General features: G+C 37.7%; 1 protein-coding gene across 6 annotated transcripts in view; it reads left to right on the top strand.

The window, feature by feature from the left end:
• sorcs1 (sortilin-related VPS10 domain containing receptor 1) overlaps positions 1-17,129 on the top strand; it is a 163,550-nt gene that overhangs the window by 103,548 nt on the left and 42,873 nt on the right. For all 6 annotated transcript variants that reach the window (XR_010664729.1, XR_010664731.1, XR_010664732.1 and 3 more), the window contains exons 4-5: positions 6,840-6,998; positions 15,154-15,227. Coding sequence is in view for 3 of the 6 variants with exons in the window: in XM_020639084.3 (XP_020494740.2) it covers positions 6,840-6,998; positions 15,154-15,227 (233 nt within the window). In the remaining 3 variants the exon portion in view is untranslated. The remainder of the gene's footprint in view (positions 1-6,839; positions 6,999-15,153; positions 15,228-17,129) is intronic.

Raw genomic sequence — 17,129 nt, 5'->3', positions numbered from 1 at the left:
AACAGAAATCTATTTATTGCGGGGTATTGCTGGATATTAGGCAAAGATTTATGGAGAGGAGTTACAATCCAATTACTGAGTGACTGTGTGAAATGGAAAATATGAAGCTAATTTCATTAATATTCTATCTCAGAGTATTTACGGTACTGCGGTGGTGGAATTAACTCAAGTATTCCTTACACATATCTTAAATGTCTTCCAGCCAGCACATATACGCTTCATTAACCTTTGTCATTTTCAACCTTTTTGGCCTCATGATTTACAGTCTCTCATACACTGGTGTGCATGTACTCACACTCTCTCTCACACTTATAGACTACTTCTTTGTGTGTGAGTCAAATAGCAAGTGAAATATTATTCACTTGCTATAAATGTACAAGTGTGGATTCTATATTAATCCAGTGCTGATAAGAAACATTTGATTGTTAACTTTGCACGCAGATTAAGCATTTTCCTTATTTCAGTTCATGGATTGCTACGAGGTTCATGATTTAAATCCAGAATAACTTTGTTGAGTTAATTCAAAGCAACAGTATTAAACTTTTTCACCTCAAAAAAAGTAGTTTCAATGGTCGATTTAACAATATAACAACTGTCAAAAGGGGGAATGGCATCTCTGCCGTGGCCACAATGTTGCCAAATTGCTTGTTTACACTTTGTCTCAGTGGCGGTCATCTAACAAGAAGTGACTTTACAGCACTATAGTTCACACCAAGTGGCAATCTGATGAAAAATGTGGAAGTGCAATATCCTTCAGTTTGTCAGCAGAACAACACCACACACCACGTTCAGAAATGCCTGTTTGCAGCAGAAATTAACATGTTTACAGTCTGGTTAAAAAAAACATATTGGTCTGATGAGTTTTGTCCTAATGGACACACACTATACGGGGAGTGAATTTTATTTTTTTACTACACATCCATTTTGATTTTATGAACGATAGGAGTTATCCATAGTTGTCCATAGCTGACCTGATTGACAGGCGGGCACGATGTAACGGTTTGTCAAGAGGCTTAAAACACGCCTCAGCTCTCAGCCTGAAATGAGGTTGATTGAAAGTTTGGTTGAGGCAGGATTTCCAGCATGACGGTTGCCGTCGATGAGCCTCCAGAGCCCCCTGCAGTAACAGGTTTCACTCAGGCTTTGTCCATTAATACTTAGAGTCTATGGTTCACACAACATCTTAAGAAAGGAGCCAGTTAGCCCATGTATACTGTTTGATACAGTGGCTGAGGCTAACAGGGAGAGGACGGTGATGGATGAAAAAGAGAGCTTTACTGAGCAAGAAGCACAATGTACATCCCTGCAGATATTATTCACAACAGATTGCAATGTAATATTAAACTAAATCGTTATCTGTGTCATAGTTGCCTCATGTTTAGCAGCTGTACCGGGTGCAGAAAGTCATCTAACCTGTTAGAAAAAAATCTATCCCTTACCAAAAATGTGTCTCTTTCCTTGTCAATCTTCAAGTTAGCTTTATAAGTTTGGCATCTGACAAACCTATCTCAATAGCACATGATTCATTACCCTCTCCAATGTATCCATGTAGCCACAGCCACAGACATCATGGCAACAGATTTAAAAATGATCTTGCAGATCCAAACGTTTCCCTGTTTAAATCAGTCAACATCAAATTGCCCATTGGGAGCTGAACAGTGTGCGGACCTTTCTCATAGTATTGTCCAAAATATTTTGTTTACTTTGAACTTTAAGAATTGCATGCTCAAGGTGTTTTTATTCTGATAGTCTGTGCTCATAAGAAGCTGGAATCCAACTCTCTTGTTAAGCCTGTTGTGTGTTTGGATTAGCATGCTGAGTGTAAATCACATGCAAACATCAACTTTCAAAAGTTTCATTTCAAACAACTTCAGCATGCAGAAAAGCTTCATGTGGAGCAAATGGATGAGTGTAGAATGCAAACAAGGCAAAGCCCCCATATTTTTACACTTTCATTCCCCAGAATTGGATAGCTTTACACTACGGGAATCCTCGTGTTATGGCATATGTCCTCTGGCATTTTCTCTTATTTGTTTATGATTGAAAGTGTGAAGGAAGGTTAGAGAATAAACCAAAAAACAAAGCCTCTTGCACAAGCGCCCCATAATCTCCATATTGTGCCTAAACATTTAACTAGGGTGTATTGATCCCGATATCCTAATGTAGTGGAAATCAAAAAAAAAATAGAAATATGTCAGCCAATTATAAGTTGCCCGCTTTTCCAGCTGAGTTGCATTTCAGGGAGAGAGCAAAATGATTATTGGGATTTGTAGTTCAGGCAGTGTTTGAGTGCATTTGATTGGATTGGTCAGCATGTGGCTCACGTATGTGGCATTACATCTGCCTTCAGTGATTGATGAACTTGTGTTAGCGGGTCTGCCCACCATGGCTGCTGCTACCCAAGCGAGTGCTGACAAATGAGTCACTGGCAAGAGAACCAGAAATACTTTGCTGTGCAGTGCCATACTGAGAAGGATATTGACTGTGAGAGCAGTGTGTATATGCTCTCTCTCACTGCTGTCTGACGACATAATGGGAACATGGAGGCTGTCATGCCAAAGGCCACCTCTGCTAGCTCATGTGAGCTCCTGTGTGGTTTGCAGGGATAGTTCTTTCTCCGCACTAACATGACAACTTCCATCGACCTATTAGCAACAGGCAAGAACTTCAGCGGTGCTCCAACACCTGAAGCGACCTGTACATCCAACAAAACTCAAAGTTACACTCTTAATCATCTGGCAATAATACTGGCACAAGCAAGATATGAATTCCATGTAATTAACTGTGAAATGTCAGACAAATAGATATTTACCGTGATTAATAATAATGTGCTTTTTGGTTGGCTGAAACCTGCAAAAATTACACAACTTCTAGATTTATAGCAGAATCACAAATATGTCATATTGAAACAGTAAAATCTATAGTATAAGAATAAATACTAATCAAAACAGAAATCGCCAGAAGGTAGAAATCTTAAGAGAAATCTTAATGCCTCCGAACACACATGGCTGAAGTGTTGTGCACACAGAGAGACCAGACATGGAGAAGAAGACAATATTTAGTCAAAAAAAGTTCAAACTACACAAAATGTGGTCAGTTATTGTTTGCACATGTACTCATAGGAGAAATGAATGGTTTCTTTGTACTGATACTGTTTAAAGATTTGATCAGTGAAGTGTGTACTCGCATGATTCTTGCTCAAATGTGAATCGTGATTTTTTTTCTCCCTGAGAAATGAGATCAAGATTATCTCACACAATTCTTATTTCTTTTAAAACTTTTAAATAAAAACTGCAGCTTTAACTCCACCATCTAGTAAAGTGTCATCCTACCCTGTGTGTGGTTACTATAGTAACAGTGACTGACAGCGGAGGGCCCTAAATGAGGAAGAGCATCGGCATCATTTAGAAATGTCATACCGCTACCATAATGGGTCTCAGGAGGCCGGACATGAGAGTAAAAAAAGTATGCTGCAGCCGTAATGTTTGCAACTGTTGAAAGTGTTGGTGTTGAAAAATGAAGCCAATGCAGAAGTGCAAAAAGCGGCTGTTCCTCGAGCGACTACTTGAGGCTGGCTCTGCAAGCCCTGACAGTCACATACACACCAGTTCAACAAAATGGCAGAAATAAACATGTTTACAGCCTTGTTTCAAAACAATGTGAATAGATCATTGTAAATGCACACAATGGGTGATTATTTTTTTAAACTCATGAACTCAACAGATACCAAGACAGTTATTCATAATAATGGGCATGGCTGATCTGACTGACAGAAAGGCGCGTTGTAGCCATTTGTCAGGAGGCTAAAGGCCCTCCTCAGCTCCGACTCTTTCCCTGTTACTAGGCTGCCTAAAATTTAGTTTGAGTCAGCATTTCCAATATGGCGACCACCACCGATTGGCTTCAAAAGTTTGCTTCAGAAACCAATGGGTGATGTCGCCAACCCTACGCCCATATTTATATACAGTCTTTGGTTCACACATGCAGCTTAACCTGTAAATGTAGGCATTATCTGTAATGAGGGCTACACCAGGGGGCAGTATTTACCGGTGTTGGTTTCAGACTCCTCAGCACACAGACTCATTCAAAGACAAAAATTTACATGCTCACACCAATACATGCAAAAGCGTGACTCTCCACACTCCCCCGCCACTGTACTCCTAATGATGAGAAAGCTTGTGAGTCTTCAGGTCCACAGATTCAATAATATTTGCATCTGATATTATCCGGGGAATTGTTTGTGATTTTTCTGGGGACGCTGCCAGAATCTGGTAAAAAGAAATTGTTGGACCTCTAAGAAAAGAAAGGGGCTCCTGGGAAATTAGTGCTTTCAAGGCCTGACTGAGCATAGACAGCGAGAATGAAGAGCAAGACAAACAGCAGAAAACTGAATGATGAAACGCATACAGCCACACCATTCACATGGAGGGAGAACACACACATGCCGCAGAATGTATCATACTGATTATCCCATTAAGCCTATGGGTTAGAGGATACAGATGATTGTCTCAAATATCGCCTCATCACTTAGACCCTGTCCATGGATGACAAGTTTAGAACATACTAATCTGCAGCCAAAGTTCTGACACATGTTACATCTTCAATATTGCTCTAAATCTTGATTTTCTTGTCTCTCTCCGTGGATTTGTCTTTTCTTTTTTTTTTTTTTTGCAGAATATTCTCTGAAGAATTCAAAGAAAAATCTGGGAAGTAAAAAGTTTCACACTAATTTCAAATCCTTGTCATATTCCTAGATTATATTTATATATAGACAGTATAATGAAAAGCCTCTGAACAGGAGTAGCATTAACATGTTCTATAAGTAGAACATGATCCAATAAAAACAGTTTCTTCAACATGTTTATTTTTTTCCAGTCATATTTATATAGACAATATATTAAAATTATTTCATGAATATAATTACATATTGGAAGTTTTTTTTTCTTGATAAACAGAGCAATATTAATAAATGTAGAAAGATGAGCACAATATTTCTTTCATCCTATGGGTATTTTAACTCTGGGATCATTTTTTTATTTTGAGGAAAGTTTTGGATACTTTTATGTTTTCTGCTTTAGGTCTAAAGTTCCTGTATTGGTATCATTGATTATTGTCTCACTATTTCTTAGGATTACCTTCAAATAATGTATATCCCTACAATCTATGTAACATTTAGGTTTTGTAATTTTTGTAAGTTGTGCTCAAACTATGTTGGTGTTGACTTTAGATCATTACAAACAGGATTATGGTAACAATAATCTCCTGTTATGGTTCATCCATTGCTGCTATACTTGCTGGACTCTGGTAACATGTTGTACATCTCAAACACAATGGAACTAATTCTAAACGTACAGTAGAGAGTTCAAACAAAGTCAACAGTCATGTTTTAAGTAGTGACTGAACAGATATAGGCAAACTGTTTCTAAAAGCCTAGCGTACATCCTTATGAAATGAAGCTCCAAGCTTCCATGAATAAAGAAAAATAAGAACTGATGAATCGTTCACATTTACGAAGCATTTTTTGAAAACCAAAAGTGAATTACAGGTTTTTAAATGTATATTGGCATAATTCCATTACTTAACCCCAACTATTGAAATTATGTGCACAAGATAATTATGTTGTGTGTACAAGATATTAACTTGTGCGCACAAGATGATTATAATTATGATGTTTGCAAAAGTTAATTTTGAATGAATTTGCCTTGTTCAGTTCAGCCTTATGGAGATGACTCGAAAAATCATGTTTTACTTTAACCTAGAAATGTCATACAGTGATAATTAGTAGACTTAAATTTGTATGTGTACATGTTAATAAAGTAAGTTACAGTACAGTTTTATAACTTATAGAAAACTGGTGCTTAGGCAAAGCTTACTTTTTAGTACGTACATAAATATCTTGTGCGCACAAAATTCATTTTTTCTTACTTTTCAGGGGCTCCGTATATTTCCTCTCCCATATTGAAAATAACTTTTCTATAGAGTCTGGATGTGACTTTTTAGAGATGTTTTATCTCTAGACATATTTTCATTATTTTGTCCATCCATCCATCATGATTTTCCCGTTCAGGGTCGCTGGGCACTGGAGCCGATCCCAGCTGCCACTGGGGCAAGAGGCGGGGTTACACCCTGGACTGATCACCTGTCAATCACAGGGCTGACATATTATAGAGACAGACAACCAGCCACACTCACATTCACACCTATGGGCAATATTAAAGTCACCAATTAACCTAACAAGCATGTCTTTGGACCATGTTAGGAAGCCAGAGTACCCTGAGTGAACCCACACATGCACGGTGGTGACAGTGCCTCTGTGTGAAGTTTGCATGCTCTCCCCGTGCGAGCGTGGGCATTATTTTGTAACTAAACAACTCATTTAATTTCCTAACATTACATTTTTTTTTAAAGTGGATTTGTGTATGCATAAGGAATCACTCTTATTTATAACACATCTGGCTCATTTTTGCTGGCTCATTTTCACATGGTTGTGAATATGAAAGATCTCAGCTTTTCTGCTGTAAAAGGAATGAAAGCTCTAACTTTTTTTATTACCTCTACTCTAAATGTGTTTATTTGAATCTATTTATTGTCACTTGTAAAGATGGTATTATTATTATGGAACTTTGGATGAAAGTCTGTATTCTTTTCAACTCTGGCATCTTACATCTAACATCCTGTTCATGATACTGATGTTAATTCAAGTTCTTTGTCCCTGTCAAAATAAAAAGTTAAAAAGTAAAACATTTGTTTTAGGTGTTTCTCTGTGATGGTTGAAAGTGAAGTTCCCCCTTGACGTCTAAAAATAAATCCCTAACCCCACACTCTTGCGTCACCTTCAGATCATGCTGCTCACTGATCCAGAGGTGGAAAGCAGCCTCCTGATCAGCTCCGACGAAGGAGCGACCTACCAGAAGTATCGTCTCAACTTCTACATCCTCAGTCTGCTGTTCCACCCTGAGCAAGAGGACTGGATTCTGGCCTACAGCCACGACCAAAAGGTGAGAGAACGGCCAATCCCCTTCAGTTGTTCAGCTGTTCGGAGGTATCAAGAAAAAAAGCTGAGTGTAAAGTCAGATAAGGAACAACGGGGGGGATGCATTGCCTCAGAGCAGACATGTGAGATCCTGTTACACAAGAGTTTGGCTCAAAGCACTCAGCCAGAGTTCATAAGGTTTGTTCAGGAAGGAGGTGGAGAAGTAAGGGTTGTATAATTCAGGTATAGCTCCAAATTCACTCAAAAGGATGTCTCTCTTTCGACAGATAAAGGCTAGAGATATTTCAAAGTTTTCGGTTGATTGTCAACAATTCTGAGATATAATGTAGATTTTTGTAAGTCAAAATGACCTGACTCTGAGTCAAAGTTTTGATGAGATAAGATAGGCTAAGATAATCCTTTATTTATCCCACAACGGGGAAATTTACATTGTTAACTGAATACAGTACAATTTAAATAAAAAAATAAAAAAAATAAGAATGTACAAAAAAATTGATAAATACTACAAAATTGATTTAAAAAAATAAAAAATAAAATAAGATATAATAAATAAAATAATAAATAATACATAATTTAAAAATAATAATAATAATAATAAATAAAAAAAATCAGAGTAACAAAATTCTTATTCTGAGGCAGGAAATCAAAAAAAAAAACATAATAAAGGTTGTATTTCTTATTTGATCTCTTATTATCCTTTCAGTGCCTTTCAATCTTAAAGCTTTAAATCTGTTAAAAGTCATATCGTTTTTTTTTATATCTATTTAGGCAAGGTAATAATGAACAACCTTGAAGAAAAAAAACATTTTCTTTCTACTCAATACAGTATATTTAAGACACAAAGTAGACCAGTCTAATGTGGACTTTTCAATCATTCAATTAGACTTTGATAATCTGTTTGTATACATTGACTTTATGAGCCTTCATACACAGAAAGGTGTCATGATATCTCTGGTCAGGGTATTCATCTTGAAGCTCTCCATTTTTCTACAAGGTTGTTTAGCCGCTGCTTGGGTTCAGAAAGCATTGCATCTTCTAAATTCATTTCATGAAATTTAAAAAAAAAGCTATTTACAGCCAAGTCAAAAGGTATTTTTTCTATCATTACAGGAAAGTCAGGAAAATTTAAAACACAGCCTAACACCTTCCCCCTCCCGAGAAAGAAAAGAAAGCAATCCAATTTATACACTTTTTAAATTAACTGTTTGCATTAAGCATGCAGCTTAGCCTCAGAATAGCTTTAGCTTAGCTTAGAATAATGAAACCATTCTTCTTTTACCAAGGGCATACACACACACACACACACACACACCCAACAGACAGTCCTACAATGTGCTGGTTAATGAGTCAGAGATGCCTGTAACCCCCCAAACAGAATCACTTAACTAATTCATTTTAAAGTCGAGTTTTCAGGCGTTTTTCACTTCACTTTCCTGTTTTGGAATTCAGCCTTGACTCCCAACTTAATGATGGATAAATGTAAATAAGAGTCTGAGCTTTCAAACTTGTCTTATATGATAATGGTCAACTGATAATCTGATGGGGTTTGTGGGTTCAAAGCATTAGACGGCATCACAACAGCTTATTTGATTTTATTACTTATAAATGGATCAAGATAGAATAGGAAGAAAAAGACGTTTTCATTACTTGATGCACGGTTTGTGAGTATAGCATGTAAAAGTGGCCTACTCTGGCCTTCAAAGTGTACAAGAAACACTTGAACTTCCTGAGACTAAGCCTTATGTTAACCAAATATTATGTGCTATGTTTCTTTTGTAGTATAGGCCTATTGCACAGAGTCCTAATATGGGAGTGATTCAAACCAGACTGTTCTCATCCATAGGAAAACAAACAGGCTGAGAAATAAGTGGGTATACTATGCCGTATACCTGCGTATACAAGCCCACTGATCGTTACCTCAGTATTGTCATTCATATTGTATCATGAGGTTCCTGCAAAAACCCAGCCCTTGTCTAATTCACATACGAATGGATGCTTTAAAATTCCTTGAGCTTCTATGTGCCAAAGTGTCGTATGAAATGCATCAGAGTTCATCAGAAAGATAGACTTTGGTGAGTAGTCTATCCCTCTATCCCTAAACCCCTTTTAGGTTTGAATGTAAAGGTAAGACACAAAAAAAACGTACAGCCTTGAATAGTTAGTGCCTGATACTCTTAATGGTTCATAAAAATTATAGAATAAAAGTCTTAGATTGCCCTCCAGTTTTTATTTTTATAATCTTTCACTGAAATTTGCTTTGGAAATGAGCCACTTCAGATTGAATTCTGGGTGAATTGAACCCAGAAGAGACATTGAACAAGTTGATGCAGAGCCTCTTGACATTGATTTGGAAATTGAGTACAACAAGTTTAACCTCACCAATCCAAAGCATTTTTGTTAAAGTCAGTGTAAAGGATTCCTTTTTTTAATAAGTCAGCTATGCTGGTTATCTGCTTGTGCTTTTATGTTTTTTTGAAAACTGCTTATCTAAAGAAAAGAGAGAGAATGGCAGCAGTTAGTCCAGGAGTTGGGACAAGTTGTCAACTTACTGCAAAGATTGCATTTCTATCCCTAGCCTTTTCTGTCCATATATTGGAGTGTGCTTGAGAAAAACACATTAAAGGCAATATTTTGAGTCTAAGTCTATGAATGAGTATGTATTCAGGTAGAGTTTATAGCACTTTTCCCTCCTGGATAAAAAGTACTGGATCAGTGCAGACGGTTTAGAAGATTTACTTTTCTTTTACAGCAGTGAAAACAAGTTGTGGCTACTTTATCCTCCTGACTTGATTCATCTATTTTCTCACAAGTCTCTTAAAAAAAACACCCAGACATCAAGTTTCTTTTTCTTGACAAAACTCGACCCATTGGACAAAGCTAGTTGATTTGAGTTTAAGGCAAAGGAAGAACATTTCTTCATAGCTGCGAAAAACAACATCTTAAAAACACTTTGGAGTTTCAAACACTCTCAGAAGTAACCCAAATATCCCTGCCAACAGTATGAAAGGAAGTCAGGGACACTACAAACTCTTGACTTCAGTGTTTCAGGCAGTTCTTCTTCACTGGCTACAGTACATGCAAAGATCTGGCAAGGATTGACTGACTCTCATCACCAATAACAGCCTTCAGCCAACCATAACCACCCACACAGATGTCATACATTGGTGGACCTAGAACATAGCCTGCGGGTACTTAAGGTTTAACCCTTATACCAGTTGGGACCAAATAGACGAAAACTGTTTACCTTCTTAATGTGAGTAATTATACAGGTGTGAATTGCCTGTTAGATCAGAAAAAAATAGTCGGTAACAATTTAAATTAAGGTCACATTTACCATTAATTAGTTAATTTTCAACATGCTAATTAACAGGCCATTGACCAAAAGTATTCCCTTATGCCCTATATCGCAGGAAACAAAAATATTGCAATGTCAGTTTTTCCCAATATTGTGCAGCCCTAGTGCAAATTATGGTCATATAGAATAAGGTACAAGTAAGCGCTTAATAATGACTAATAAGCAGCCAGGATGCTACTAATTAGCATGCTAATAAGAAACCAGTTAATAGGGAATATTATAACCTTAATTTAAAGGGTTACCAAACATAAATTTTCTCTGCATGGACATGGTTTTAAATCATAACTCTGGTGTAAACCAGTACAGTGTGCTCAGACCAAAAGCAAAGTTCATTTTTTGGTGCATCACAAAAAACATGAGTACATTTGAGCTTATATTCAAAGGTTTACTTTTATCCATGAATCTTGCAAATTTGTTTAATATTTGAGGGGGTTTTGATTTTTTTCCCTCAAGCTAGGAATTGGGCTGAAACAGCCTATCATGGTTCAGTTTCTCCTCAAGTGCATCAGAGACGGTCAATCAGAACTCCATTCAGAAAACAAGCATTGTAAAAGATGTTGCTTGGCTCAAATTGCTGAAATGAATCATGTATTTAGAATCTTTTTATGAATCTCCATTATTATGTAGTCATTTCTGCATTATTTGACCTTTTTTTTTACACTATTGGGTTCATCATGATGTAGCAACCCAGATTTAAGCATTCCCACTTGTGTAATACAATGGAGACTGATGGACTTTTGTTTTACAACTGAAGTTTAATTCTTGTAGTTTTTGACCATCTGACAAATGTTGCAACCCAGTCAAGAATAACGCAAGGCAGATTTGGCTTTGCATTTTGGTGTCAAAAGAGCTTTGCAAAGTCCCTACCTCTAGTCAAGGAGCCACAGCCCTACAATACAGGGTTGAGTCTAAAAATGTAGAGATTTCCAAGAACATTTAACAACAGTGAGACATTTCTTTTAGGATTACTTCTGTTGAAGTGTAAGTGAAAATGCTGTTTATAGATTATTTGTGATGCTGTGTTAATGCTTTTTATGTCCAGTGCCAACTTACTCACCCACTCTCTAACCCATGCCCTAACTCGCTCATATCGCCTCTTCTCAAAAAGTGCTTCTCTTTCAATTCCTTCACCTACTTTTGGCAGCGCTGCCACATTTGTTGATTGAGAGACCTTTGGAGGTTGTAGAGGCTGTGTCGATTCCTTCATCCCCCTCACCTCCCTTGTCTCCTGCTCTCTGCCTCTTCACTGTCACGGCTACGTACTAACTTGCTGTGGGAGGATAATTAGTCATAGTGATTTCCCAACATACCCCCCCCCCCCCCCCCCCCCCATCAGCCGCCACCCTCTCAGCCTCAACCCCTTGAGTTTGCATCTGCTTAGCACAGCAAGACTGGGAAGTCATGGGAATCTCACCACCCAGGCCATTTGTCTCTCCCAGTTTGACATAACAATATACACACATCATATGCAATAGTCACAGTGAATATATAGTGTGCATATGCCCGTTGCTGAGCAATCCGTGAAGCGGGAACAGTAAGGGGAAGATATATACTCCACATAACTTCAGCACCAGGTCAGGGCTTGCCTCAAGGTTTTACTGTTTCTCAAAAGGCGTAATAAATTCTTAAGCTTATTTGTGTTTGAGCAAAAAATGCACCTTAATCTTTGATTTATATTATATTTATTTGTTATTTATAATGCATTAAAAATTGAAAAAATAAATAAAATAATAAGTTATATTGTACTGGAATGAAATGAGAATGATTGATTTTACTCACATCTCATGGGATATGACAGAGAAAGTGTTTCCTCGTGCGAGCTTAGATGCAGTCCAAGACGGCAGCCGCCGGGATAGAGTAAATAAACACAATTAGAAAAGAAATTAATAGAACCAAACAGAGTCGCAGTTTTGTTATCCGCTAATAAACGATTGTTTACACATTCTGCATGGTTGCTCATGCCTTAAATAGAAAAAGTCCAGCCTTAACACTCTGCAATAAGTTTTAGGCCTCATTAAAATGCAGCTGTAAGCTACTGGGTAAACGGATTTGTCGTTGTGCTTTGTAACCGAACGCAGGTGTGTTTGGAGACAAATGATTCAGTGAGTATGTCAGTGAGGTAGTTGATGTACTGAGCATCTTTTCTGGGGGGGGGGGGAGTTAAGGTCTTGCATTGAACCTTAAGTGAATGAAATGTATCTCTCTTATGTATGTGTCTCTCTTATTATCTATCTTTTTTAAACTGTGGGCTTAGACTATTTTTTAGAACCTGCAAAAAAAAAAAAAGCTTACAAAAGAAGTGAAGTGAAAGATAAGACAATTTATGTCATATCAGAAACTTTTAAATTACTGCTGCAGTGACATTATATTTGAATGCCTTCATTGTTTTGAATACTCATTTACATTTTTACTAGCTAGGCACAAGTCTTCTGTAAAACGCTCAAACCTGTAAAGACAGTTACGCCACTGCAGGCTCATAAAGTGCAAACCAGAAAGCTATACACCCATGACCATTTCAACTGTAGAATAAATCATAATTTACTGAGCTGGGATGATCTCATTACATTTGCACTTGTGTTGTCGGCTAAAGCAGAAAGTAAACTCACGATAGAAACAGTCCATCTGTGGCATGAGGGGACAGAATGTCTTCTAAGTAACAATTTGCCGGCACTTAGTTAAAAGAGAGTTGAGAGTGTTTTTTTTACATACTAAAGTTTGCTTTGTTCTAATTTGTGATCATCCTATGTAACCACATTTTGTTATCCATGTTTTTGGGCTGTGATCTCAAAACCGAAATCTCAGAGTGCTGCTCACCTTCACTCACTGTTGCTAGGTTACCAAAGTTTTCTCATGACACTACCGCTTACCTTTGAAGTGAGATTTTATTGAAGGAAATTTTCAAAGAAAACGTAACAAAACAATGGAGGGTAAATGTGTCTCTGGTGCGCTTTTAATAAATATTTGAGCTGCTTTTTAAAAAATCCAATATAACAAACCATGCCATCAAACTGCATTAAAAGCAGCTCTGGATCATGAAAAAAGTACCCTAGAAAAACATGGCAATAATAGTCCAACATTTTGGATGGTTGTTGTATGGGAAGTCACGCCCCTTCTTGATTTTGATTGGTCAATGCAAGTGACATGGACATGAGTGGCCATTTTCCATGAAATGAACTTTTTCAAACTGAGAGCGCTGTCAGTGCAGCAAAAAGAAAAGTGCTGATGCCCATGGGGTGTTTTAAAGCTCTGGATGCTGAGCCCTGAAATTCTTGTACAGCATTGGTTTCTATGACAAGGAGGAGCTGTCAGTGCAAATAATGTCACGAGTGGACACCGCAGACAAAGCAACCTGTTGCACATATGATTACACACAAGTCAGGTCGACTTGTGTCGACATAAAACATGTAGTTATACTGTATAAGTTAACATTAATAATCAGATAAGATTGATTCAACTTCAAACAAACTGCTGTCACATCTTTTTATGACAAAGACATTTGGCTTGACTTTACGAGAACTATTTAATGCGATGAGATCAAAATTTACTGGATGACTAAAACTCCAGTGAGAAAGTATTTTATTTAAAGAAGTAGAAATTTTAATAGCAAAACCCATTTAAAAATGGACTTAATTGATTAGTGTGGTTACATTGTTTTTCACACATCACACACAAACCCTTTATGGTTCTTTTTCTACCGGCCTTTCTATTACACAGAGAGTTCCCATTCATTCTCCATCCATCCTCTGTAGTGTTATAAAATCTAAGCAATCCAGTGATTTACTGACAAGAGAACAATAGCTGTGCTGAGACCACCTACTATGCTCAGGCTCCTCTCCACATCCCCCCAAACCCATTCCAGGCTTGTTACAGAAGCTTGCTATTCCTCTTCCGTTGCAAAAGCAAGCTCCTGCACATCTTTCCTGATGGTTCAATTTGTAATGTGTGTGTGCACACTTGGGTAGCACGTATCAAGCAGTGGACCTTGGAGTTGTTGCACACTCATTGTTTAATTTTTGAATTTTTGTTTCAGGAAATTATATATGGGTGACATTAAAGTGAAATTTTCAGTTTGTTTGAAAGAAACATTGAACATATTTAGGGTCAAAAACACTCCCACAAACTTAGATAAATAATAGGGTACAGAAAGTTCCAATGAAGTATTTAAAGGTCCCCTCTTTGTATGGTTGACAATCCTTAAGTATTGTAGTTCACTCTTGGCAATAAAAAAAAGATGTTTGCATTTAAAGGGCCTGGACATGAAATGTTCTATTTCTGAGCAGAAACAAAGGCCAAAATTGGGTATAGCCTCACAGTCCATTATTGACATTAAAGGAATGTACATGTGTTTGTTATTGTATGTGTATGTATGTGTGCATATGTGTGTGAAAAAAATCACTTTCTGTAGTAATGGATGATGCTGTGGATGGCAGAAAATGCTTGAATCTCTAAATGTCTGTAGTCCATGGTATTCACCTGCAGTTTTTGAATCTTGTAAAAATTGTAATCTCATTCAGTGGATTTAAATAATGAACCTGTATGAACAGTATATTTTTTCTGTATGAGTATGCTTGTGGGGAAGTTGTTTTCCCATTCTTTTCCACTGCGGCTTAATTGAGATACTAAGTAAATAAATGTATGAAAACAAATCCAGAGAAAATCCTCTGTGATCTCACATCATTTTGCATGCAAAGTAAAACATTCAATAAGTGACAACAAGCTTGTGTGGTACAAAATGATAAAGTAGATTTAGTGTTAAGTTGGTTGTGACTAAATAATCACTGATGCTTGGGTTTTCTTGCTTCAGCTCTACAGTTCAGTGGAGTTTGGGAGGAGGTGGCAACTGGTGCATGAAAGAGTGGCGCCCAATCGCTTCTACTGGTAAGTACAAAAATATGGATATGGAACAAGTAGATCATATGACATTAAAAACTACGATCTTGACCTATGAGAAATAGACAACTATCCAAATTCTCTTCTGTGCTTTAGCGCTTTGTCTTTGAAAAATCTAATCTTTTAGGAGCATCTTAACACCCATACTAACTTAGACACTATCTCCAGCCCGAACATCAGCTTAATGTACCCACTGACCCACTGTGAAACATTTTCTCCACACAGTGATTGTAAAGTCATGTCTCTCATCCAGCAAATGTACATTTATAAACAGTGTTAGCTTGCCTAATCCAATTCCAGCCAGCCAGTTATACAAGTCTTGAACACATGTATTTTATATTTTTGACAAAATCTGAATCACAAGATGACTTTCACTGGCTGCATTTACACTCACATTGATTTTCATTCCACAGTAATAGATATCTCTTCTCTTATTTCAGAAAAACAGTTTGCATGTTCTATACAGTCTGGTGTTCATATACAGCAGCAAAGTGAATTGTAAGAGCTGTTTGACACTCTGATAAGTGATGAACAGAGGGCATTTTATTTCCCTCATTGACTGCATTTCTGCAATGACTTGTTCATCCTTATTTCCTCTGCACCTTTGACCTGCTCCCCGGACATGGCTATCCATTTTCCATCAGTTTTAGTATTTGTTGCCGTCAGTGTGCAACTCTTAATCAACAACCTCCTGCAAAACCTACATCCACACACATGCGAGTCAAACTGAAGGGCATCGGCAGAAAGGTCAGGTAAGGTTAGAGTGTACATGGTAGTTTGTTGTTTTGGAACATGTTAACTTAGCTTGACCTTCAAGCCATTCGTCCTGATCAGTTCAGGTCGTTGCCTTTCCGCCTTTCCAAAAAAGTGAGGAGCTGGAGTTTTTCCGTTGACTTCCATTATTCATGTGTATGACATGCCTGATCTTAGCCTGGTGGAAAATCACATTATGTAACCAGTTCCACTTTGGAGAAAGCCTTCAAACTACTTCTTTAGTGAATCGTTAGTTTGGCTATCCTTAAATATGACCTACACTACTCATATATGAAGACTTAAATAGTCGAATGGTTCCCCTCAGCAAGGCTTTTAATGCTAAACTGTGAAATGATGTGTCCATCTGGAGCTGTTGCAGAGTTGTTTCAATTCTTTCAAATAAAAATTCCCCAAACCTTTTAACTGTTGAATTTAATATTATTGTTCCGGCATTCCTATGTTATTCTTTGCTAAATGGTCTCACTGCTACCACTAAAGTGCCGTCCAACTCAGCGGGATCTATACATGTCTGGCCTCGATTCAGTAACTAACATTTAACAAAAAAAGCTCTCACCCCAACAAACTGCGGCAGAACTGTCAGGGTAGTAACAAGCGGGGCAGCCAGGAGTGAAGGGAGCCTGGAGGGCTGATGCTGCAGAAGCTGTCAGAGTTCTATTTTTGGGACGCACACACTGTGTGGTAGGTGTGGCGGATGTCCTGTAATGAGGCTGCAGATGGAGCTTATGTCTGCTGTGCATGTGTCCACCAAACATGTAAAGGAGATGAAGATTTGTAAGCTCATTCGGGGCCAAGCTGAGAAGTGCTCGCTCACACAGCACAGGTCCATTTGTGTAAAGGCACAAACTTTTACATGCAGCGCACTCAATTCCAACATGTTCAGCTATAATCACTTTGCGAGCTTAGTCAGAGTGCAGCCATGAAATGTTTTGCATATGACATTACAAATCTCTACAAAAACATCTGGAGCTCGATGTATGCTGAAATTTTGGCAAGCACCATCTCAGGAGTCCAATTTTTAACACCTGTTCTGACATTAAAGGCTTTATATGCGATTTTTTGATCCAGCAGATGTCGCCCTTGATCACCAGCATGAAACCAAAACAACTTGCGCTGCAT

This window comes from Labrus bergylta, chromosome 1 (genome assembly GCF_963930695.1).
Source record: "Labrus bergylta chromosome 1, fLabBer1.1, whole genome shotgun sequence".
Taxonomy (NCBI): domain Eukaryota; kingdom Metazoa; phylum Chordata; class Actinopteri; order Labriformes; family Labridae; genus Labrus; species Labrus bergylta.
The sequence above is the reverse complement of the archived record's forward strand: the minus strand, read 5'-3'. Positions and strand labels throughout refer to the sequence as shown.